The following is a 23597-nucleotide window of genomic DNA, read 5'->3' as shown; positions in this document are numbered from 1 at the left end:
ATTATGCTGCTCTTGCAGCACTGCATTAGTGATTTTCGCACCCTCGCACACGGACGGAACAGCTCAATTTTTTCATCAAAACAGCTTTTTTTGTTTTAATCGTAAGTACAGAATCCGAATTTTAAAAAGAATATTCATAATAAAATTAGTATAATATGGTGTCTGAAATTTATAATATTGTGAAATGCGCGTTTTACAACCTCAAGTCGTAGTCACTTATATATGAATACTTTTAGTAGCCACGCATACATATACATACATGTGCTTGTATGTATATCTCTATATAAAGATTGTAAGAAAGGTTATGATGAGTATGTATTGAGTGTAAGTGAAATATGTTGTAAACCTGAAATACATTTAACCCATGATGATTCATATTCATTGCTTGTTAAATGTGCAAGTGCGACTGTACCCTCATAATTAAATAAGAGCCACGAAATACGCTTTCATAATTTTTAATGGTGCAAGAGAAAGCAGTCACTGGGAATGAGTACGTGTAATTTTCAACGACATTCTTTAAAGATCTAGTTCATTATAGCATTTGAAAAAGGCAGACCCACACAAACAGAACCTCGAAATTAATATTCTCACACAGGCGAAATACACGAACATTCTTGAACGTGTATGTGTGTGTTGTTTGAATGGCAATGTATTGCCACAAAATGGCGCCGACCACATGTCGTTGTCGTGTCGTTATCTTCGGCATTCAACGAACTGTGTGTGTCATTTGCTTTCTGAATTTCGTTTAACAAAGTGGTGTGCGCAGAAGAGGCGCTCGTACGTCAAAAACACTTCACCAGAAAAGAATACACATGTATGTATAAAGTAGTCGATTGTGATATTTATTAAAAATAGAATTTTTGACGTAGCACTGAATTTAAAAGCAACAAAATTGTTAAAGTTAATTCTTAAACAAAATAAAATCGGCAATTTCTGCGGCTTTCTCTCTCTCCCTCGCTCAACTGTTGAGTGTCTTTGTGTGCGTGCGTGTCAATTTTACAGTTAATTTATAAGAAAAAAGACGGCAAATTTAAGAAAATATTGAATACAAATAATTGCTTTTGCGCTTATAGTTAAACACATCAGAGGTTAAATTTTTAAGTTCCTCTGCAAAAATTGTGCGGAGAAGAGTCTAATTACATATTCATACACGTGCCATCTAACCCATAACTAATTTTACATATACAAGTACAATACAATAAGGACCGTACACGCGGAAGATCTTTGGCAAACTTATTTCCTTTAAGTGAAAGTGTAAGTTTAATTAAGTGGCAATCAAAACCGCTAAAACAAACTGGATGTGTGTGTACATACTATATATTACATATACATACATACATTCATTGACCTCGTTGGCAAACGCGCGTCGTCAGTAACAAAGTCAACGCGCTTATATACATATTTTAAAAAAATTTCACTTTATTCTGGTGCTTCTATGCTTTGCTCTTCTGTAGTCAAGTTCTCGCAATTTGCCTTTCATTCGCTCTTCTGCTTTATCAAACTGTAAAAAGATTATACGAATTGGGTGTGAGTGTGCATGTGTGAGTGCGTTCGGCACACACACGATCAAGCAAGCAATTTTTTTAAGGTTATATATCATTGGCACACGATTTTATTCAACGTGTAATCGTTTCCATATTTACAAAATTTAGTAGCCTTGCATATCACGTCATATATATAGATTTATTTACTACTGTACGTACATTTAATGAAAAAAAAATAAATAAAAAAAATTTTAAATATTTCGTTTAACCTCTATTCCAAATATACAGCAATTTATTGTATGAGTCAAAAAACTGAAAGACCAGTGCTATCGGGTCAACGCATCAAGACCAGAAAAAGAGGTAAGTGCTATATGGGTTATGCTACATTTATATATAAATGCAAATTTTTGCTTTTGTGCTCAGATGAAAGAGAAAAATATGACCCAACGGGATTCCGTGATGCGGTCATTGCTGGTCTCGAAAAAACTGAAGGCGACCTGGACCAAATCTCAAAGTTTCTAGACAGCGCGGGCAACAAGCTCGATTATCGTCGTTACGGTGAAGTGCTGTTTGATATATTGATTGCGGGTGGTCTATTAGTCCCTGGCGGTTCTATATCTCAGGATGGCGAAAAGCCACGCACAAATTACTGCATATTCGATGCACCCGAGGATATGGAGTCAATGCGCAACCATGAGCAGGTTAGTAAATCTAATATATATTGTAGAGACAATTACTAGGAGCGTTGCGTATTAATTAGAACCGGTTATTGGACCTCGCAGCTAATCGGTGTCAATATATGCCAAATGAACCCAGCAAGCATTTTTGCGTTTAACAGAGCATAAGTTAGTCTTAAAAGACTCGCGCGATGATTGAAAACAGTCATATGTGCGCTCATTTTCTGATCATAAAAGACTGTTCTGTCGGGAGAAAATGGTACCCTACCCGCGACTCTTCTTGATGAGTCGCTTATGACTCTTGTTTTTAATCATAAAAGAGTCTTCCACGAGTCATCTTTTAATCATAAAAGTGTCTTCCACGAATCATCTTTTGATCATAAAAGAGTCTTCCACGAGTCATAATTTAATCATTTTTTGACTCATATTCGATTGAAATTTTCAATAATTTGCAATGAAAAGAATTTTTTTCTTGATATAAATTTCATTTAATATATATATATTTTCTTAAAAAATAACAGAAAAAAAAAGTTAATTGATACAAAACAAAATATAGAAGTTCAAACCAAAAAATAACAAAAATAGTAACAGAAATAGAAAGTATGTTTTATATTATTCTAAGCGCCTACGCTTTGCCAGTTTGTCATTGGCATGGACAAAATGCTTTTGTAGCACCGTATTTAAATCCTTATCCGTGCATGTAAATTTTTCATTAGCAATATCTAAATGGGAAAATATTAATTAATAAAAAATATTATAAATATTTTCCAAAATAATACATACTTTTTATTACGGCTATAATGTAACACCTTTCTGCTGATGGTTTAATTTTTGTCCCCTTCCAGCTGTATTCGGAAGCTACCTTGTCCGAAAAAACTTTTCTGATCACAGCTCTAACAAAATAATAGTTTATAAGCTTCTCTTTTGGCCACTCGACGTAATTGTTTGACTGACATAATCACCTTTTTATTTGTATTTGATATAATTGATATAATTTATTTGTATGCACTTCGCACTTGCACTTCACTTGCACTTTCACGCTCGAATGACAAAATTTGCACATTTCGGCTTGTGCTTAAGAAAAAGTACCGTTTAACTTAGATATAAGCTTAGATAAGAATCGATTTTCGATCAGCCAAGCGAGCAGAATATGATTGCATAGGAACAAAGCAAAACCAAGCAATGATTATATTTTAATCACCTGCATGCTCATTTGGCGATTGCTTTGCATTTCGTTTTTGTATTTTAAAGTAATCATACTTTGAGCATATGGAAGGGTCATTTATGAGTCTTCTTTCGATCGCCCGGGAGATTAGTCGTTTTTTAATCGTCAAGGGGACTCAAAGAAGACTCATCAAGACGATTTCTGTTAAAACAGTCTTCCAAATGCTTGCTGGGAAGTGCCTTATTTGTTAAATAGCAAAAAAAATACAATGTACAGATTTCGAAGGCTGCGACAAGTCAGCCGGTAGAAGTCGAGAGTAGTCTGAAAAGTTTCCGACTACTAGAAAGAAATGAAATGTTTACTCCAATATTCGTTTTCATTAAACTAAATCGCAAATATTTCTATCTACCCTCCCACATGTCTATACTTGATTAATATAAACATCAAACGCATATTATTAGAACCGGTTATGCTTTCTTATAATATAATCGGTGTCAAAATAATGCAAAATTAAACGCCACATTTTACTTGTCTTTATTTATTCGGAAAACTCGATCTTTAAAGATTTCTAATGTTGCGACAAAAATATTTTCTTTAAATTATAAACTAAATCTAATAATGCCATAAATTTAAAATAATGTATACAATAATCTTTCCAGGTGTTTGTTAAACTCATTAGACGGTACAAGTACCTTGAGAAAATGTTCGAGGAGGAGATGGGTAAAGTTTTGTTATTCGTAAAGGGCTTTACGCCAAGTGAACGTATTAAACTCGCGCGCATGACTGCGCTCTGGTTAGGTAAGCATGGTTACTATATTCTATATAATTACAATATCTATATGTAGTATTTATCATAGTCAACAGTTATATTAAATGGGTTCTCGGAACAAACAAATCATAGACTCGTTTCACAGTTGACTAATATTATATTTTACTCTTGGTATACTGACTATTGCATGCAAAAATTCCAAGTGCAAAAGCCACGAGCCCAAGGACAATCACTTTAGTTATATACACAGCAGTTTTATTTACACCAAAATTCAATATAATAAACACCCAAAAAGTAATCTAAATAGCTGTTTTATCCGATTTATCAACAGTATGATATCATAAACAAAACAAAATTGATAACAATATGATCTAGATGCAGTGAAAACAGCGTCCACCTTTTGCGTGTTTGAGCATATTTTTGTATAGATTAGTCAGTTGCATTATCCATATTTTGTGAATCGTTGACAGTCAGTTTACTAATGGAGTTTTCTATATTTGTATGATTTACAGTTAATGGCTCTGTACCGCCTAATGTATTGCTGGTACTAAACAATGAGCATCTGATTAAAGATGGCATTGCACTCGAGTTTTTATTGGAGCTATTCTTGACGTTCAAGCAAGAGAAGGGCATTGCATATCTTATTCAGGCGCTTAAAAAGGGTGGACTGGAAAGCAAGTAAGTATATAAGTACTAGAGGCACATACTTTGGAATGTTTTCAGGAAGATCTACATGTATATATTGTTAATCTTTAATTAACATTCCTAGATAAAAGCATTTACATGGAATTTAATGCATTTCGCAAATAAACCTATTTAATTTATTTGGGTGCCCATTTAATTTCGCACATCAGCAAAACAAAAACCTGTGTTATATTTGCATATAGAGCTAATTAAATTATAATTATTGTTTGCAGACTTATGGACTTTTTCCCACCAAACAAACGTACTGAGGAATATTTTAAACAAGTTTTTCTTGACAAAGAACTCAATGAGATCATTAAATTGCATAAAGCGCAGGCTAGCCAAGAGGCCAAACGTGAACTGCAGCAGACCCTCATTGACGATATTAACGACGAAAAGGCACACAATGAGATAACTGCAGACATCAAAGAGTTTGCACTACGTACCAACATTCCTGATCATGAGATAATTGTTATTGTAAGCTAAATGATAATAACCGAAATTGATAAGTATAAATTATTATTGTATATTCCCCATTGCATTCGAATTGTTAGATTTGGTCCACAATAATGTCACTGGGAGAATGGAACAAAAAGGAGGAGCTCGTCACAGATCAAGCAGTGCGTCATCTAAAAACATATTGTCCCCTGTTGCAGGCGTTCGCCTCAACGGATCGTTCAGAATTGGCATTGATATTAAAAGTGCAAGAATTCTGTTACGAAAACATGAATTTCATGAAAGCGTTCCAAAAGATCATCTTATTGTTCTACAAGACCGAAGTATTGTCCGAGGAAATAATCTTGCGCTGGTACAAGGACGGTCACTCCAACAAAGGCAAGATGCATTTCCTTGAACAAATGCGCAAATTCGCTGAATGGCTACAATCTGCCGAGGAAGGTTAGTACTTTATATTGATATTAGTATATTAATATAAGAATATTATGTTTCTAAAATATATACAAATTACATTAGATGTATCTAGATGTATATGCAGCTTGGCAATTTTTGAGAATGTTTTTGCCTTTTGACGTGGCTCTTTCATTGTACAAAATTGCAATAGCATTTGGGTTTTTTGCTTGCCTCGTTGTTTTGAAAATACAATAAACAATGAAGGCCAATGAAAGCCTGAACACTTGAAACTATTTACGCATATTTCCTTACCAACTTTTTAGTGAAACAAAATCGCGAAAAGCCCATGTATAATATGCCAGAGCAAAAGAATGATTGGGTGTCCACATAACTAAACATAGTTAAAGTCGGCCAATAATCGTTCGGACAAACATTTACATTTTTCTTTTGATTCAAATGTGCATACCCTCTTAAAGATCCATAGTATATACTCCCCATGAGTAACACTTGATTCGAGGGTATGCCAGAGCAAAAGAATGATTGGGTGTCCATATAACTTAACATAGTTACATTTGGCCAATAATCGTTCGGACAAAAATGAATAGATAAAAAACTATTAGGTAACTAATGTGTATATTTTTATTTCACTATCTTACAGAATCTGAATCGGAGGATGAGCAGAAACTAGGCGACTAACAATTGTATTGAGAGCGCAGTTTATTATATCGGCATTAAAACAAATTTTGCAACTATACGGAGCCGCCATCATCCATTATATATGTTTATCAATATATATATATATACCCATATGTATATGTATTTCGCATTAACAACAGCCAACCGAACTACACTCCCCTTTGGAAGATTTTCCTAGAAGTTAAAGAAAACTATATACCCCCCATGGACTCTGCGTCGCAATTGAGAGAGAGGAGAGAGCCAAGCCACAAAATTCGAAATTTACTGTACATCGTTTAATAGTTTTCCAAAACTACTTTCTCCATTTCAAAATGTGCACTTAAAATTGTTACATTTATTTCATTTTGAGCAATATTTAAGTGAATTTCACAAAAAAAAAAAAAAAATCTGAAAAAACTAATAACTGGACAAATTATTTATACATATTTATAATATATGTGTGCGAAAAAATCTTGTTATGCTTCAGTTACATCTGAGAACAAAAAGCAACAAACACATTCAATGTATTTCTCTTATTTTAAAGTCAGCAAGAAATGATTTTTAAAACACTGGTCAGAACTTTTAGATAAATAGTGAATGCAATTTAAGCAGTTAGACATCGAGAAGACATTAAAGACAAGCTTAATCGGACCATCTTGAAGAGATGAAAAATATATATTAAATAAAAAATACATCTCAACTGAAATTTGGGGGAATCTGAATTTGAAAAGGAAATTGCATGAATAACAATATACATACATTAAAATATACAATTAAAGTAAACAAATTGAAAACAGACAACTGAAACTTGTTTTATTATTTTTGACGTGTGGGAAAGCGTTCCGGGTAAATCAAAATTTACATTAAGTTTCGCTTGCATATTGAATGTGGACGATATTTTAATTCTAATTCAAGCTTTATATTTTCACTTTACTTTTGAGATTGTATACTTAATATCCATAGATGGCGCAAAAATAGTCTTCGGCAGCCCAACTAAATTTCACACTAATCTATTTAAGTTATAAACGAATATAATCTGTCCCATAAAAGAATAATTGATGTCCCAATCAATTGTGTTTTATATACCAATATTGCTATGAAGCTTCCAGATATTAGATACTTTTATACCCTGAGCCCATTAAAATTGGGAAATCAGGATATAATACTTTTACCATATACTAAATGGGTATTCTAATGGCTTATCATCAGCTTATCTTTCCTGCTATATATGTAGCGTATATTTGAATATTTTAATAGTTTAGTTTTAGTAAATTAATTGAAGCTGTCAGTTTCCATTCTTTTATTTTAAAATTTTTTCTAAATATGTATATAAATCTGTATATCCGTGACTGAACCGATCTTCATTCAAATGTATTTTCAAGTAATCTTACGTGGGTGGGAAGGTAATTTATTTTACTATTTCAAATAGCATTGTTAATACAGTGCTTATCATAATTATAGCCCACTTTTAATCCACTTAAACGAATCGGCTGAAAATTTTTCCCAAATGGAATATTTCCTCAAAATCTTCAAAAATGAGTAGTTCAATATTTCAATTATGAATGGCAAAAAACTTTTTCACTTAAAATTCACGATTTAATAACGATTTCTTAAAAAGAAGTAAAAAACAAGGAAAAACAGCACCATTTTCTGTATCAAAATTATAGCCCATATTCATATTTTTGTAAAAAAAATCCGAATTCGTTGCGGATTAATGGAAAAACTAATGTTAATACTTAGTCCGGCCTCCATTTGTCTTAGTTAACTCAAAAATTCTCTTCCTCATTGAAACCACTAAATTTAATAAAAGGTCCTTTTCGAAACTTTGTTATTTAGTCATTGTCGTTTAGAATTTGCGTTTTAAGATATCCAACTGTCTCCAACTGGCGATTTTTGGCATACACACGTCTTGCAAGATTACCCCAGACATTTTTATCGGGTTGAGATCCCCAAAACATGCTGGCCAGTCAAGGACATCAACATGACATTCCTCCAAACACTCTTTTGTACGTCTGCTCACATGGATTCTGGCATTATCCTGTTGGAAAACCATTGGTTTCTCACGTAATTCCCTTGAATATGGAATGAGAATACTATCCAGAGCCTGAATATACTCTTCACTGTTCATTCGGTTCGTTACAAACTTCAATTCCCAGGTACCAAATGAAAAAAATGGACCCCAAATCATGACGGAGCCACCTCCAAAGTTTGTCCTTGAAAAAAACATAGGATCCTTCCTCAAATCATGCTAATAAGTATCAAACCCATCAGGACCATCCAGGTTAAACTTCTTCCCATCAGAAAATACGACCTGTTAGGGTAAAAATTTATAAATATACTGTAAGCCAGAAGACGATGATTCAAACGCGCGTATGTCAGATCGGTCGCAGTATGTCCATCGGCAAAACCAAGTCGAGCAACCTTGTGGCGACTTAGCAACATGGATGCTTTGGTCAGTTTAGACCTATTTATGATTCCTGAGCTCTTAAGTACTCGCCAAACAGTCATCGCTGACATAGATTCGGCCACATGTGCGGCCAAAGCTATACAAGCGGTTGGGTTGTTGCTGGCTTTCTTAATAATTTTGCGTTTATCGTGCGCAATTAGTAACGGTTTTCACCCAGTACGTCTTCTTGATCCTTATTCTTCGGGGTTATCCAAAAAAATTTTAATTACACTTAGACTTTTTTTCAAAATTCGTAAAATACTCGAAATAGACTCTCCTGACTCGAAAAGTGAGAAAATACGGCCCTTTTCATAATAAGATAATTGTTTTCCAAGCGGCATCTCTTAAAAACTATCGAAATTTACTTAATTACAATGTCTGTAAAGCCAAAAGTCTGTTCCGCACTTAATAAATTCAAATTTGCGACAGTGGGCTATAATTATGATACACAAAAATGCAAGCAAAAATGCTAGCACAGAGCAAAAGCTAACGGTTCTTTCTTAGTTTTCCATAAATTGAACTAAAATTTTGATCAAATCTACTGAACATGCTCCAGTCTATAATGTGCTGTAAAATTTATTTTTAAAAAACCTTAAAAATTTTGTTACAACGGGCTCAAAGTTTAAGTTGCAGGGTGGGCTATAATTATGATAAGCACTGTATTAGAGCGAAAACTTTTGGTTTGTTTTTGGAAATACTGTTTTTATTCAACATAAATTTTGTTTAAGTTTAAAAGTAATTTTGTTGCATTTGTATTTCATTTTACTCAATGTTATATAATAATGCATATGCTATTGATTTTATTGTATTTGTTGTATGCTAAAGTTGTAGTTATTTTTCTTAGTTTGTGTTTTGTTTATTCATGAACACGCAAACATTTAAAATACATTTTTGTTTTGTTTTTAGAGCCAGATATGAAAGTGCGCTTTATAAAGCAATGTGCAGCAGCAGCAGCGACAGCCACATATAAATTGTGCTTAATAATTTCCATTTTTGTATTTTACTTTAATATTATATATTTGTATATGTATTGTTTTATATGATTTGGAATTGGAAGCAGGTAAAACATTGAGGGCATTTTAAATGTTTAACAAATTTAGCTACTTGGCCGCTTGGCAATACTTCTTTAACGGATGATGCGTGCTTTCGATGCTGTAACTGTGTATTCACATGTTAATTTGTATTTGATTTCGAGTTCAAATATTCAACAACAGACATTGTGTTCAACATGTGCCAGTTGCAAGGACGCAGGCGCACATTGTCTGCGAGCCAGCGAAATGTGAACGAAATGCATTTCGGTGACGGGCAGACAATAATGCTGAGTGTGCGCCTGCAGCCTTGAAGTGGCACATACATTGATTGTTTGATTGATGGACTGATGAAAATAGCTGCCGCTGCGCTCGCACACTGCAATTGAATAACATTTCTACAATATAACAGGATAACAATAATAAACAAATAGGAAATTACAAATAAAAATGTACAACAAAAATTACAAGAGCAAAATAATATAGGAAAATTACAAGAAATTATAATATATATGCAACACCAAAAGAAAAACGGATCGCAAAGTGTTGAGGAATGTTATTATGATTAGCTTATATTGTTAACGCCGGTAAGTCATAAAAAAAACCAAACTTTAACAAACTCTTTAACGGATTTGAATGCACTTAGAACTTTTGCTTTATCTGAAATATACTCTAAAATATATATATTTATATATATTGTAATAGTTGGCAAATATGCAAGTACGTATAACGCATAATTGTAGCTCACATATCCGACCAAAAGGTTTTTGCTTCACTATAAAAAGACAACGGCAATAATAATTATAATTGATAGACACAATTTTGTTAAATGAGTTCAAGAGTATGAGTTTTCCTTTTCCTCCATTTTTTAGTTTTTTTTTTTTTTCTTCTCTTGTGGTTGTTGTTATTATTGTTGGTATTATAAGCTTGAACTTTTTTGTTGGTATTGTTGTTTTTTTCTTTTACTGTTTTTTGCACTTAAAGAAGAATTTTAATCTGTGAATTTGCGATTAACGTTGCGGCCGAAGAGGGCGTTGCGGATCTCTGGCACAAGTTGCTGCGAAATCAATGCTAATCTGGACTCCAGAGTATTTGGCACCTGCAAAAATAATCAGGCTCCATCAATAAGACTTATGTATTAATTAAATATTTTTCTACGCACCTTGATGCGTCCGTTCAAGGCAAACAGCTCAACACCACCACAGGTATCAGCTGACAGAAAATCTTTCTCATCAATAACAATTTCAACGTCCTGTTTCATTGCGGCTTTGTACTGCTCAGCAGATGTTGGGATTACATCCCGGACGAGGGGTACATCAACTTGACGGCAGCGTAGGATTACTTTAGGTTCCATCACCTGATACAGGCCCTGCACAATCAGTTTGCTTAGCACGACCTTGTATTCGCTCTCGTTCTTGGTGACTTCACCGAGACGTTTGCGTGCATCATCGAGCACACTGCTTACGTGATCCTCACGCACTTTGAGCACCTGTGTAAAAAAATACATATTAGATCCCCCTTTTATGTGGAACTTGGACAGACCGACCTTCAAGCGGGCTTGGTTGAGCATATTTGAGGATTGGATTTTCTTCTGCAGCTCAACCTGCTTCTCCTTCTTCTCGTAGTACTCCATTATCTTGAGACGCTGTTGCTGGACAAGACGTCCCTTCTCGATATTGAATTCTTCCTCGGCTTTGGCATCAATCTCTTCCGCTTTCTCATTGGCCTCTTGCTCAATGAAAGCCATCATATGTTTAATCTGTAACGGAAGTGTATTTAAATAAAAGTTATAAAAACAATGTTTGTAATGAACACCTAAAACCCAGTGTAAAAACAAACCTCAAAGCTAATCACATGATTACTTATATCTAGACATATGTATTTGAGTGCATCACAGACTCCATTAGTAGTTGTTTCCCGGCACAAACTTAACCATTAGCAAATATTATATTTACTATGTTTTTACTTTCTGTAAAAATATTCAATGGCATTGATAACGCGCCAAGTGCATTTACATACAAGTCGTGTGACTGCGTTGGCAATAGGGGGTTCGGTGCTCTAGTCGTCTCGCTTTAGCACACAGCTCAAATGTAATATCTGTCACATGACCAATAAGCTTTTGGCTAATGCGTAAAGTTTTTAACAATTGTTTTTTGTTTTTTCGTCCACCGAAACATAAAACCCATACTTAATTCCTGGTGAATATACATACTTTATAGTATATACACATCATGTAACGAACGACTATGAAAATTCAACTTTAAAATATTTAGCAACAGAAAAAATTTGTACGCAAAATTCACATGACTACGGCGAGAATCCCATGACTTCGCCATCTTTATTGCTACCAAATCCGTGGCATTGGAATTCTAATACTCACTTGGAGAAACAATTATTTCATATATCCAGTTTCCCCAAATACATTGTACAATTAAATATTTTTCAAATAACACTTATATTTACCTGTTTTTGTACATCAGCATCGCTCAAAGCCATCTTGACTGATTTTTCTCACTTGCCACAAAATCGAAATAGAAATTCAATAGTTCCGAAGGAATTCACGTACTACCGTGCCTGTAATTATTTTTAGCTCTTTAATTAATATCTTAATTATACAACACACCAGTTAAGGTAAAATATTATATTATTTAACACGAGACTAAAACGAAACCGAAGATTTACTTGCAGTGTGTGTGCCTTCTGCCCGTCGTCTGAAATTTTCACTACGACTAATCGATCATATGATTTTTACTTCGTGATGCGCAGTGCTGTAAAATACCCAAATTCGGGGCCAACAATAATCGCAAATATCGATATTAATATATTGCAACAATGCATCGATTTATAAAAATATCAGCTGTAAAGCAATCAATCGATTAAGGCTTCGATTAGAATCATTAAAAAAATATATTTGTGAATAGCTAAAATCAAAAGTTTATAATTTAATGTATATAAAAATTAACCTTTAAAATTAGCAGTCTATTTCTTATACAATGTATAAACTCGATACCAATATATATCGCGTGCTCATTCTAAATTGTCATCACTAGTATCGATATATAAAGTGCAGCTCTTTAGTACGTATGTACACACACTATTTCGTGAAAATTTATTATTTCTCTCAAATAAACAATCAGCATAATGGAGACGCTACTAGAGCAGCAGCGTCGCTACCATGAGGAGCGCGAGCGTTTGATCAAACTAATGGTCGATGAGCATGCAACAAAAAAGACCGGTGAAAAGGAGCGCATACACAGTGAACACCGGCTGAAGTATTTAATGGAACTTTACCACAATGCTACCACCCAGCTTCGCGAGCTGTACGAGGACAAGGATAATGAACGAAAGGCTGAGATTGCGGCGCTGTCCGGACCAAATGAGTTCAATGAATTTTATTCCCGTTTGAAGCAAATTAAACAGTTCTACAAATCCCATCCAGCCGAGGTCAGCGTTCCCCTCTCAGTTGAGTTTGAAGAGATGATCAAGGTCTACAATAATCCTGATGAAATGAGCGCTCTTGTAGAATTCACCGACGAAGAAGGCGGCGGGCGGTACTTGGACCTAAATGAATGTTATGAACTCTACTTGAATTTGCGTGGTGTCGAAAAGTTGGACTATATCACGTACCTAATGTCCTTTGACCATGTCTTTGATATACCACGTGAGCGTAAAAACCGCGAGTACCGCAAGTACATTGAGACGCTTAATAATTATCTACACAGCTTCATATTGCGCATCCAACCGCTACTAGACCTTGACAGCGAGCTAGTTAAAGTGGAGCTTGATTTTCAGCGCCAATGGCTTCAAGGCACCTTTCCTGGCTGGTCGTTGAAGGAGACAGAATCGGCACTCGCCAACACGGGTGCGCATTTGGATCTCTCCGCCTTCTCAAGCTGGGAAGAGCTGGCTTCGCTTGGCTTGGATCGTCTTAAATCCGGCTTGATTGCCCTGGGCCTTAAGTGCGGCGGCACCTTGGAGGAACGGGCTCAACGTCTGTTTAAAACGAAGGGGAAGACTACCTTGGACCCCGCGCTGATGGCTAAGAAGACAACAGCAAAAAGCGCCAACGCACAAACGCGCGAGAATGAGCGGAATAAAGAAATCGCACAGCTGGAAGCGTTGCTCTATAAATACGCCGAGCTGCTGTCCGAGCAAAGAGCGGCGACCAAGGAGAATGTGCAGCGTAAGCAAGCGCGTACTGGAGGCGAGCGGGACGACAGCGATGTCGAGGCCAGCGAGTCGGACAATGACGATGATCCCGATGCAGATGATGTGCCCTTCAATCCCAAGAATCTGCCATTGGGCTGGGATGGCAAGCCCATACCCTACTGGCTCTATAAGCTGCACGGCCTGAATATCAGCTACAATTGCGAAATTTGTGGCAACTTTACCTACAAGGGACCCAAGGCGTTCCAGCGGCACTTTGCCGAGTGGCGACACGCGCACGGAATGCGCTGCTTGGGCATACCGAATACGGCGCATTTTGCGAATGTTACTCAGATCGAAGATGCGATCACGTTGTGGGAGAAACTCAAGTCGCAAAAGCAGAGCGAGCGCTGGATCGCTGACCAGGAGGAGGAGTTCGAGGACACGCTCGGCAATGTGGTGAATCGCAAGACATTCGAGGACCTTAAGCGACAAGGATTGCTCTAAAACGAACTATGCAATTTATGTCACTAAATGTTTTGTCAGTCAATAAAAAAATTCGGAGAAAATACTTGTACAAGTAAAGTATAAAAGAATTATATAAATTTCTACAAAATAAATATATTTAAATATTATATACATATATATATCATTAGTATTCACTTTCCCGCGGATGCTGTGTGTTGCTCTTAAAACCATTTAAAATCGATTGGCAACTGACAATTAATTATTAATGGTAAAAGTTTCCTGCAAAATATGAGTGATTTTTTCACAATATGAGCTGGCAAAAGTCATCTAAAATTTAATGCTTAATAATTAAAGTTGTACAACTAATTGGATATATATGCCTCCATTCGCAAACCGACTTTATCAACTTTAGACAATGGCAGCAGACATAATTTCTGTTGCTTCAGCTGGTGCGGACTTTCAGTTGACTGCAGCCAGGGAAACTCCTGGTATTGCGCGTCGTGGCTGAGCTGTGTAAATGTCGTCTGTGTTGTATGTATATGGACCTTAAACTTGGCATTCTGGCCAAGTTTTGGCAAATGTTTTACGCGATCCGCGAATTTGTAGAGGGCTGCCCTTAACTGTTGCTCGTAGTCCATTAAATACTGGTCTTGTGTGAAATCAGCCTGACCTGGTTGCATTTCCAGAAAGTAGCTCTCCTTATGCTCCGCTTCGTTTGAGTATATAATTAATTCCAGCTTTAATTGTTGCACCGCATTTGTCAATAAATTCTGCACAGTTTTCAAAATATTTGCCAGGTACGAATTCAAGGCTGGGAAAGCGACTATAAAGACTGGGGTGTTGTAGACACGACGTTTCTTAAAGATTTGTGCCGGATAAACGCCACGTATATAAAGTATATGATTTAAAATCACTTCGATGGCTTCCACATGTATTGCGATAATCTCTTCGAGCTCCATTTATACTTTTTGATGAACTATTTCATTTCATTAGCTGTTGTAAATAAAATATAAATAAGGCACTAAAAGAAGCCTGAAAAACACTACCTGGTCACACTTTGTTTTTATATCTATGTGTTTATATATAGTATATACATATGTATATCCAAAAGGGATCGTTTAATTCCCAATCTTTCGCTGAAAATAGATTGATTTTAAAATCCAAAATACCAGTCTCACAATTGATTTCCAAATATTTGACCAGGTTTGAATATAAATCATTGTTTATATTTTTTTGTTTATTTAGTTTGCGTAAAAAAAACATGTCTTAATTAAGCTACTAGAGCAGATGCTGTGCTGGACTCGTATTTCCAATTGGGAGGCAATACGCTCTTTGTTTTATAGTAGCGTGCCAGACGGTGAATTCTAGATTCTACCAGAATCAAACGGAACTTTCCGTCCTTATCCTTGCGATTGCGCTCCAAGTGCTTACGGATAGCGACGGCCTTCTTGATCATATGGTATAGATCCTCAGGAATGTCGGGTTTCAGACCAACCGACTTCATGATGCGCAGGATTTTGTTTCCGTTAACAAAGCGCACTTGAGCCACGCCATGAGAATCACGCAAAATTATACCTACGATTGATGGCAAAATTCAGTAAACATAACCTCAAAGCGTAAACACAAATAAAAATACCAATTTTTGAGGGAGTCAGGCCTTTCTTGCCAAGCTTCTTGATCTGTTCCTTAACATCTTCAGCGTTTAGTTTCAGCCATGATGGCACTGTGCGTCTGTATGGTAAAGCTGATTGGGAAATACCCTTGCTGTAAATAAAGCAATTGTTAATCTCTCTTGAAACTGACAACAAGAGCGGCAAGTGTTATCGTAGGCAACATGTGCTTCTGCTCATGGCATCTTTGTCGTCACATAGTAAACGTGAATGTGTCTAGCAATAATTACACATGTTTTCATACATTAAGCAGGTTAATGCTACGAGAACTCTTGCTCATTACACCTATCGAAGGTCCATTTTACCCTGGAGCATGCATACGACCCATGTTGAGCGCTTAGTTTTTAACACCGAAAAGAAAGTGGAGACTTATAAAACGCCAAATTGAGCAAAATGTCTACACATGCATAGTGCACTAACAGAGTTGATTCATATTTATAATTATCGTGAAGTTATTCCGAAATATCGATTTTTGTAATAATTGAAATTCAAAATATATTAATAAATTTGTAAATACTTGCAGTGTTGTTAAAGAAATTTAATGCAGAATTTGAACTTAAAATACTTGGTTCAGAGGGCCTATTTTAAAAATATGTGATTATACCTTTTTTATTTTAAATGAGAGGTCTTCATTGCAAATGATGTGGTTCCGTAATTAGATGTGACCAACATTGCATAAAAATACTATCACACTGAAGTACTAGTTCATTTTATTAGCGGGTGGCGTCTGGTAGAAATTAATTCAGCCCTGTGAGAAAATTTTTGCTTCTAAAACTGAGAGAGCAAAACAAAATCGTGAGTACATAGATGCATACAGAGTTAATTGGAAAGAAGATACAGTTCGCGCCATTTATAATTCCTAAATATTAAAATAAAAATCGGTTGCTCATGCGTTAATATTAATTTACGTGTTTTACTGCAGACAAACAAATATTTGTTCCACCATTTTTGTTGCGGAGACGCTTGTCGCGCCCCATGTTAATTGTGTACGGTTTGCGTGTGTGTGTGTATGCATACTGCGAGGCATGCACACAGTTCCGGAAAATATATACAAACTGTGCTTGTTTGTTTTGAGATTCTCATTACGTCGTTAAAGAAACAGTGAAATGGATACAGATACTGAAGACGGTAAGTGTTCCCTAGCAATTCCTGTTGATAACGCCAGCTACACATTTTATGCATACAAACACACATTGGTACAGGCTTCAATGATTCAAATCTGCTTGTGTAAGTACGCTCATATACACGTGTGTATGTGCATATACACGTGTTATTGTTCGTGCGTTATGTATGAAGATCGCTTTAAGTCGTTCGCTCAATTGGTCAGTCAGTTGGTTCTTTGCTCTCGCCATGAACAGCTCTCATCGACGGCGGCCAAGCGAAGATGGCGATACATTTTACGGTGATTAAGTCAGACTCTATTTTAATCTAAGCGGTTGTCGCCAAACCAAAAATAAAAGAAACCAGCCAAAAAACACAATAGGCACTGATATTTGATATTCTGATATTTGCTTACAGACGCACCGAGGGCTGGCACAAGTGATGTAATAAAACATTTGCTGGAAATCGCAAATAGTAGGCCTAGCACCAATGTGGCTAAGGCAATTCTTGCCTACCACGAGTCTGCCAGTCTGGCAACGCTTCTGCTGGTCCTGGAAGAGGTGTCGAAAAATACAGATTTCTCGACAGATTTGCGTTTGTCGCTATCCTATGTAAGTAGCTGAATTATTTTATTATATGCGGTTTATCGCATTTGTGTATTTTTAGTATATGGATGAGTTCTTAAGGCAAGTCTCCGGGTCGAAAGTGCCGCGCCGTTCGGTCATTGCTGCCGCCGGAAATGTTCTTCAATACTGCAGCAAGGTCTATGGCGACAGAGTGGAGTACATGTACCAAGTGGTGGAGCATCAAATCGAGGCTCTGCTCATAGCAGATCCCAAAAAGGATGAGAACACTAATAAGTGAGTAAGAAGAAAACATGCCATATGGTTAGCGGCTCATCATGTGAAGATCTGTCGCCATGCAGTCTGTGTCGGACATCTTATCATGCTTGCTTATCGCTGTTTCTGTAATTCTCTTCTGATTCTTCGGCTACATTCATTTTTTTTTTTTAAGTTATTGACAAGTTATGATAGTGTAGATAATTTTCGTCACTAAACTTATTAATCTTAATGCGTTTTGTAGTAATAAAGATGCTAGCAAACCGGAGGAGCCACGGAAGCGTCGAGTTAAGAAGCTTACGCAGAAGGAATTTGATCCATTTTCGTACAAGATGGAACCGAAAAAATTCAAAATAATGTCGGAGGAGAAACGCTTTAGTCGCGTTGGCTTTGAAACAAATAGAAATAGAAACCGTACAGTCGAGCATATGTATCAGGATCACACTCCGTCGCATATGTGGAAATACGCTTCGATTATGGATCCAGCCAACCCCTACGAAAAAGATGAGAAGAAGAACTACAAAGTATTCACGTACCATCCGGAGCCCAGATACAATACGCTTCTGCCGGACATTCAGTTTGACCGTCTGAATCTTATCAAGGAGTATGTGAACAGGAATCAAGTGAATTTGTCTGACACTCTAAACAGGAACATGAGCAATAAGGAATACTTAGATGAGTACATAGCGTTGGAGAATCAAATGCTAGCTTCTCGCTATGGGGAGAAGTCATTGCTGAAACGCACGCTGATTGCCGATGAAAAGGAGAAGGCGAAGCGGCTGCGATTGGAGCTGGAAAATTTGCAGAAACCTTTGTTGCACAGTAGTGGACAAAGTCCGAAGCGTATGAGGCTAGCAGATGATGTTGTTAATAGTGAGGATATGAGTGGAGTGCAGCCGGAGTCAATGATCAACGACTCGTTCAAAACGACGTTTGTGGATACAATGGAGAATCACCTCGAAGAATCCTCGCTAGCCGTGAATGATGCCAGCTGCATGGACAGCACGCGCTTGGATCAGCAGACGCAACAGAAGTCACACACTGACGACAGTCAGTTGCAATTAGAGCTCAGCTCAGCTAGCAAAGGCGACGAGAACAATGAGCAGTTGCTGCAAATCGATTCCGGCATTGGGATGGATGACGCAGGCGATACTCTGCCAGCAGGTAAGCTAAACACACGCTCAATGTTGACTCGTGCGTTATATTAAAGAGAATCAGGCTGAGTTTTTTGTTAATCTTTTCTTTTGTAGACATTTTTTGACTCACGTTCTTTGTTTATTTTTTATTTTTATTTACGTATGTATTTCGTTTGTTGTCTGCTGCCTGCATCCAATCATGTGCAGCTCAATCTTTTGATGACGAGGGTGTTGTTCTTACAGATTTAATAGAGGAGCAGCGTCTCCACTCACTGTCACCCAAGGTAATGGTGCACGACATATTGCCCGGCGTGCCAGATAAAGCGAATCTTAGCGTTCGTGTCGATGCCGAAATGCTGGCACTCAGTGGCATCAATGAAACGATCGTAGAGGAGATTATCCAGGTGCAACGCGATGTGCACTTTGCAATTAGGCTAAATTTGTTTCTGCTACCTGAAAAAAAGCTACGCAGAGATTGCATGTTTAAGCTAAACAAAGAGTTTGATATATTTAAGAAAGCGGTAAGCATCTATAAGTAAATGCAATACTAAAATCATTGTATTGATGCATATATAACTATTTACAGCGCATCCCAAGTAAGCGACAGACTGAACCGAAAGCTGCCCCGGCGCCTAGGATTTTCCGCGCTTCCTCGCCCACGAATTCCTCGACGTCGCAAAGTAGTTTCTTAGACTGGCCTTTGGATCAAATGGAATTCGATGCAGACGAAAGTATGCTAATATATAGAAAATGTCGTTTATGATGTTTAACGTTTTGATATCTTACATTTGTAGACTTTCGTGGCTTCAGGCGTCCTACTTACGATTCAGGCATTGATCAGGAGGAGGCTAGAATGTCAAATTCGCCTGCGGACGATGGAATTATCGCTGATGTGGACACTGATGGATTGCCCGATTTGAATGCTATAGAAGAAGAATCGGACCCAGCAGAAATTCAACCAGCTAGAAGCTTAGAGCAAACAGAGAAGGACATGACTTTACCTGAAATTCTATTGGATGCAGCGGAATTAAATAAAACACAGCCAATCGCTGACGATACAATCGCACAGAATATCAAAAAAGAGAACACAATTTCTTTGTATGCCCCAGCTGAAAACATAACTGAGTTGTCGAATGTGGATACAGCCAATGAGTTGGATCAAGACTGGGATGCAGAATCTTGCAATTCGAGCTTCCAAGAAAACTGCAATAGCATAGACGCTGAGACTGACGCCAAGGTAAGAAATATTTGGATAGCAGTCTACTTCTACTGACTTAATGCATATTAGCAGTCCTGATTATTAATTATATAAATAATTATATCAGGAAGTCAATTGTAGATGATTAGGTAACGTCAAGTTGAAACTGTCGCGTACTTTTAGGTGTTTTAATTTCACATTTTAATGATATCGTTATGACTTACAGATTATTGACTGGCATCGTAGGCTTGCGCCCACATTGGAAGCAGCACACGCCCGTCAAAATTTTAGTATACGGGATTTAAACGATGAGATAATAGCGAAGTGTCAGGAAAGAGGTGGAGTGGCCACTTTGGCGGACGTGCTGGAGGATAAGGATCCAACCAAACTGTGTTGCTATATGCTGTCCTCATTACTGCTGGTGAATAACATTGATGCAATATTTTATTTGATGTATTTTATAACAATTTTAAATATTTTATAATAGACGAATCAGCGCAACGTCGATCTACAAATAGATAAGCGCGATAAAAGCAAGCCCATTGAGATGAAACAGTTTAAAATGAATTTAATAAGCACGGAGAGGAAACAAGTGAACCCGGAGGATGATATTGGCAATATGGACAATGCCTGCCATCGAGGGAAACAGGTAGCGGGCACATCACAAAAAACGAAAACACCGCTTCACCAACCACAGCACTGTCTTAAAACAGTTAATGTAAACAACGTACGACTTATAACACCGGTTCCCAAGGCAAATGGACGTCCGGAGGATGCCGACTCGGGGTTGGCATCTTCGGTGTCTAGCTGGTCCCTAGATACATAACAGCCGATGTATACTAACTATTCGTGTGTGTCTTTAGTTTCTGTTTGATGGACTGGCTCTCGATAAAGAATTTTGTATCATATTTGAATAGATGGGTATATAAGTGTATAGAATTTGATGTCCACCCCCGTAGGCATTCCTAGTGTAAACGTTTTATTTATATATCACGAATATTTTAAAGCCACTAACAATTATTTATTGCAGCCGCTGATATTGCATGGGCTGCTACCCCTTTCGCAGGCATTCAACAAAGTTAAAAACCTACGTTGGCCGCGTAACTGACAAATGCAATATTCGACGATATATGTATATATAGAAATCTTTTTTTTTTTTTTTTTTGTCTTGACATGTACAAAATTTAATTCTAAGAGCTTTTTTTTTATTTACTTTAATTACAATTTTAGTGTTATTTTATGCTGCCAGTCTTTAGATTGCTTTACTTTAGGTTCTTTAGTGTAAAAAGCAAATTGAAGCAGTATTATTTAGGCTCGATTTCCTTATATTTGAACTTTACCGTTTTCTGTTTCTAATTTTAGTTTTCATCAGTTTTTTTTTTTACATTTAATTTTTCATTCACAATTAATTTTCTTACACTCAATTTATTTTGGTTTATATTTTTCATTTTATTTTTTCTTTTCACGTTCAATTTATCCCACATTATTCATTTATTTCTTAGTTTTTCATTTCATTTAATCATTATCATTTATTTTCCCTTAATTATCTTTCAGCAGGCAAAAGTTTCAATGAAAAAATGTATAAAATTTAAATCAACTAGAGGGACATATTTTGGAAATCATGTAGAGCTAATAGTACTACGAAAAACAAGTACCTGATCTCCTAGTGTAGCGAAAAGATTTTTTTTAAAGAAAAAAATATATTATGTACACCGATGCAAAAATGTATCTATTTACATCAACATATATTATATATACATACCTATGAATGTGCAAAAACAAAGCAACTTTTTTTTTGTAGTATATTAAGAAAGCATATAAATGCAATGGAAAAAGTAAAAGAAACTTAAACGCATGTTGTTTGAAATATATGGGATGTTTGGGAATTATACAATACGTATTAAAAATTCGAGAATTTCGTTACAAATTAGGTTGAATTTACTTTGCGCTAAACCGAGTACTTGATTATTGAAAGATTATGGGAACAATACAAATTAAAATTCTAAAACTAATCGGAATCGCTGCTGCCTTCTGATTTTGTTTTTTCCTCGTCCTTCTGCTCTTCAGTCTTGTAGTGGCGATATTCTTTCTTGAGCTCCCACATATTCTTGTGCGGGTTCTTCATATTGTAATCGCAGACATCTTTAAGTATTTCCTTCAGGTAGCTAATAGGCTGATTGGTTATCTTCACCAGGTCCTTAATATTATAGTACTGATGCTTCTCAAATGCATGGAAAAGCATATCCATCACAGCATTCTTGTCGTCACGTGCCTTCTTGCCCTCCGCTTTCTTGCGCTCACGATACTCGATCTAAATTGTAAGATATTATTAATTGTTGCAGCAAAATAGTCGATGCCGTTCGTCTTACATTGTGTGCATGATCCTTAACTGGCTTGTAGTTTTGCACAATCTTGTCAATTGGCTGCACTCGGCGCTGTGGCTCGGAGGCTTTGCGTATGGACTCGAGCTTGAGCTTCATGTAGCAAGTGTCGGCAATGGGTCGGCACTCGAGTTTTTGGACGATACGCCCCTCCATATATAGCTTCTCACTGTCTGGCGTCGCAGAAGCTGCAGCTGATCCATTTTCCTTTCCGTTGTTGGCGGCGGCAGTCGTCGCTTCCGTTGGAGCCATGTGGGAGAAAACGCCTAGGGTCTGCTTTGTAACCTGTGACACGTCGAGCACATGCTCTGTGGGTATTTTTTCGTCGGGATCAAGGGCGAGCACTGCCGGCGTGAGTGAAAGTGAAACTTGGGCCTTCTGCCCGGGTGTTTTGCTAATTCGCAGCTTGCCAACGTCCATGTTGGACGGCGCCTTTTCCCATTTTTGTGCAATGTATTTGGGTACTTTGACTAGCCAAACGCCACGACCTGCATTCGACAGGTCTAGCTCCTTGTCGATAATTTGCACTTTGTCCTTCTCATCCTTAGACATGTTGAGGCTCAAATGTTTTATTAATTGCAACGGCACGTAAAAGATGCAATCGCAAAATGTCGATTGCCCAGCTGTGAAGGCAGAGCTGCCACCGTGGTAAAAATTTACAGCAAGAGCATGTCCACAAAGTGAAATAAGGTTGTGCAGAAAACCGGCGATATATCATGTATGTAAATATGGACATCTTGGGTTGCCACCGTGGTAAAAACCTAAGAAATGTCAAGTATACCAAAGACGATAAGGTTGTGCAGAGAAATTCGCGCTTTCAGCAACCCAAAATACATGACGTCATAGTAAACAAATGAATCGAATACTTCTTGTTTAATATT

At 36.8% G+C, this 23597-nt stretch overlaps 7 protein-coding genes and 1 long non-coding RNA gene across 16 annotated transcripts; 3 read left to right on the top strand and 5 right to left on the bottom strand.

Annotated features, from left to right (window-relative positions):
- Nucleotides 1-6: 6 nt before the first annotated feature.
- LOC6572207 (protein krasavietz) lies at nucleotides 7-7104 on the top strand. Of its 3 annotated transcripts, none has more exons than XM_015166272.3 (8): nucleotides 7-101; nucleotides 1773-1844; nucleotides 1908-2185; nucleotides 3986-4124; nucleotides 4608-4773; nucleotides 5013-5256; nucleotides 5334-5676; nucleotides 6287-7104. In XM_015166272.3, exons 2-8 carry the CDS (start codon nucleotides 1784-1786, stop codon nucleotides 6322-6324), a joined length of 1269 nt encoding a protein of 422 aa, XP_015021758.1. In that variant the 5' UTR covers nucleotides 7-101; nucleotides 1773-1783; the 3' UTR covers nucleotides 6325-7104. The 3 variants fall into 3 exon arrangements, with proteins under 3 accessions (XP_015021758.1, XP_015021757.1, XP_001998356.1); XM_015166271.3 differs by lacking the exon at nucleotides 7-101 and adding an exon at nucleotides 714-814; XM_001998320.4 differs by lacking the exon at nucleotides 7-101 and adding an exon at nucleotides 1230-1254.
- On the bottom strand, nucleotides 2718-3625 carry LOC122756877. 2 transcript variants are annotated; one of them, XR_006356737.1, is made up of 3 exons: nucleotides 3116-3625; nucleotides 2945-3054; nucleotides 2718-2883 (listed from the first exon to the last, which is right to left on the bottom strand). It is a non-coding gene; the product is annotated as an uncharacterized LOC122756877 (long non-coding RNA). The 2 variants fall into 2 exon arrangements; XR_006356738.1 differs by having other exon boundaries at nucleotides 3124-3625.
- Nucleotides 7105-10323: 3219 nt separating the features above from the next.
- On the bottom strand, nucleotides 10324-12569 carry LOC6572215 (V-type proton ATPase subunit E). The gene is made up of 5 exons (XM_001998321.4): nucleotides 12460-12569; nucleotides 12241-12351; nucleotides 11324-11536; nucleotides 10940-11266; nucleotides 10324-10876 (listed from the first exon to the last, which is right to left on the bottom strand). The coding sequence occupies exons 2-5, from the start codon at nucleotides 12271-12273 to the stop codon at nucleotides 10769-10771; spliced, it is 681 nt and encodes a 226-aa protein (XP_001998357.1). The 5' UTR covers nucleotides 12274-12351; nucleotides 12460-12569; the 3' UTR covers nucleotides 10324-10768.
- Nucleotides 12570-12825: 256 nt separating this feature from the next.
- On the top strand, nucleotides 12826-14568 carry LOC6572216 (splicing factor 3A subunit 3). The gene has a single exon (XM_032728707.2). The coding sequence runs from the start codon at nucleotides 12919-12921 to the stop codon at nucleotides 14428-14430; it is 1512 nt and encodes a 503-aa protein (XP_032584598.1). The 5' UTR covers nucleotides 12826-12918; the 3' UTR covers nucleotides 14431-14568.
- LOC6572217 (DNA polymerase zeta processivity subunit) lies at nucleotides 14525-15416 on the bottom strand. Its single transcript, XM_001998323.4, has one exon. It carries the CDS (start codon nucleotides 15348-15350, stop codon nucleotides 14754-14756), a length of 597 nt encoding a protein of 198 aa, XP_001998359.1. The 5' UTR covers nucleotides 15351-15416; the 3' UTR covers nucleotides 14525-14753.
- Nucleotides 15417-15601: 185 nt separating this feature from the next.
- On the bottom strand, nucleotides 15602-16477 carry LOC6572218 (40S ribosomal protein S13). The gene is made up of 3 exons (XM_001998324.4): nucleotides 16367-16477; nucleotides 16028-16155; nucleotides 15602-15966 (listed from the first exon to the last, which is right to left on the bottom strand). The coding sequence occupies exons 1-3, from the start codon at nucleotides 16387-16389 to the stop codon at nucleotides 15662-15664; spliced, it is 456 nt and encodes a 151-aa protein (XP_001998360.1). The 5' UTR covers nucleotides 16390-16477; the 3' UTR covers nucleotides 15602-15661.
- Nucleotides 16478-16769: 292 nt separating this feature from the next.
- On the top strand, nucleotides 16770-22186 carry LOC6572219. 6 transcript variants are annotated; one of them, XM_032728699.2, is made up of 10 exons: nucleotides 16770-16856; nucleotides 16984-17189; nucleotides 17580-17773; nucleotides 17829-18022; nucleotides 18246-19165; nucleotides 19345-19658; nucleotides 19724-19868; nucleotides 19932-20374; nucleotides 20562-20756; nucleotides 20823-21341. In XM_032728699.2, the coding sequence occupies exons 2-10, from the start codon at nucleotides 17168-17170 to the stop codon at nucleotides 21159-21161; spliced, it is 2766 nt and encodes a 921-aa protein (XP_032584590.1). In that variant the 5' UTR covers nucleotides 16770-16856; nucleotides 16984-17167; the 3' UTR covers nucleotides 21162-21341. The 6 variants fall into 6 exon arrangements, with proteins under 6 accessions (XP_032584590.1, XP_032584588.1, XP_032584591.1 ...); XM_032728697.2 differs by lacking the exons at nucleotides 16770-16856; nucleotides 16984-17189 and adding exons at nucleotides 17381-17463; nucleotides 21890-22186 and having other exon boundaries at nucleotides 20823-20984; XM_032728700.2 differs by lacking the exons at nucleotides 16770-16856; nucleotides 16984-17189 and adding exons at nucleotides 17381-17463; nucleotides 21366-21763 and having other exon boundaries at nucleotides 20823-20984.
- Nucleotides 22187-22250: 64 nt separating this feature from the next.
- On the bottom strand, nucleotides 22251-23370 carry LOC6572220 (general transcription factor IIF subunit 2). Its single transcript, XM_001998326.4, has 2 exons — nucleotides 22705-23370; nucleotides 22251-22646 (listed from the first exon to the last, which is right to left on the bottom strand). The coding sequence occupies exons 1-2, from the start codon at nucleotides 23266-23268 to the stop codon at nucleotides 22344-22346; spliced, it is 867 nt and encodes a 288-aa protein (XP_001998362.1). The 5' UTR covers nucleotides 23269-23370; the 3' UTR covers nucleotides 22251-22343.
- Between the last annotated feature and the right edge of the window lie 227 nt (nucleotides 23371-23597).

The sequence above is a fragment of the Drosophila mojavensis genome, unplaced genomic scaffold (genome assembly GCF_018153725.1).
Source record: "Drosophila mojavensis isolate 15081-1352.22 unplaced genomic scaffold, ASM1815372v1 contig_19, whole genome shotgun sequence".
Taxonomy (NCBI): Eukaryota; Metazoa; Arthropoda; class Insecta; order Diptera; family Drosophilidae; genus Drosophila; species Drosophila mojavensis.
Note: the sequence above shows the minus strand (reverse complement) of the source record. Positions and strands in the feature narration are given on the sequence as shown.

Bases quoted from the DNA above. Each gene is read 5' to 3' on its own strand.
- LOC6572207 (XM_015166272.3), top strand. From the start codon at position 1,784: ATGAGTCAAAAAACTGAAAGACCAGTGCTATCGGGTCAACGCATCAAG. The intron at 2,186-3,985 runs GTTAGTAAATCT...TAATCTTTCCAG, and splicing joins CAATGCGCAACCATGAGCAG to GTGTTTGTTAAACTCATTAG. The intron at 5,677-6,286 runs GTTAGTACTTTA...ACTATCTTACAG, and splicing joins GCTACAATCTGCCGAGGAAG to AATCTGAATCGGAGGATGAG.
- LOC6572215 (XM_001998321.4), bottom strand. From the start codon at position 12,273: ATGGCTTTGAGCGATGCTGATGTACAAAAACAG. The intron at 11,537-12,240 runs GTAAATATAAGT...CTTCCGTTACAG, and splicing joins ATGCTGATGTACAAAAACAG to ATTAAACATATGATGGCTTT. The intron at 11,267-11,323 runs GTCGGTCTGTCC...TTTTTTACACAG, and splicing joins TCAACCAAGCCCGCTTGAAG to GTGCTCAAAGTGCGTGAGGA.
- LOC6572216 (XM_032728707.2), top strand. From the start codon at position 12,919: ATGGAGACGCTACTAGAGCAGCAGCGTCGCTACCATGAGGAGCGCGAG.
- LOC6572217 (XM_001998323.4), bottom strand. From the start codon at position 15,350: ATGGAGCTCGAAGAGATTATCGCAATACATGTGGAAGCCATCGAAGTG.
- LOC6572218 (XM_001998324.4), bottom strand. From the start codon at position 16,389: ATGGGTCGTATGCATGCTCCAGG. The intron at 16,156-16,366 runs GTAAAATGGACC...CTTTATTTACAG, and splicing joins GGTCGTATGCATGCTCCAGG to CAAGGGTATTTCCCAATCAG. The intron at 15,967-16,027 runs GTATTTTTATTT...CATCAATCGTAG, and splicing joins CCTGACTCCCTCAAAAATTG to GTATAATTTTGCGTGATTCT.
- LOC6572219 (XM_015166276.3), top strand. From the start codon at position 17,412: ATGAACAGCTCTCATCGACGGCGGCCAAGCGAAGATGGCGATACATTT. The intron at 17,464-17,579 runs GTGATTAAGTCA...ATTTGCTTACAG, and splicing joins AGATGGCGATACATTTTACG to ACGCACCGAGGGCTGGCACA. The intron at 19,166-19,344 runs GTAAGCTAAACA...AATCATGTGCAG, and splicing joins AGGCGATACTCTGCCAGCAG to CTCAATCTTTTGATGACGAG.
- LOC6572220 (XM_001998326.4), bottom strand. From the start codon at position 23,268: ATGTCTAAGGATGAGAAGGACAAAGTGCAAATTATCGACAAGGAGCTA. The intron at 22,647-22,704 runs GTAAGACGAACG...CTTACAATTTAG, and splicing joins TTAAGGATCATGCACACAAT to ATCGAGTATCGTGAGCGCAA.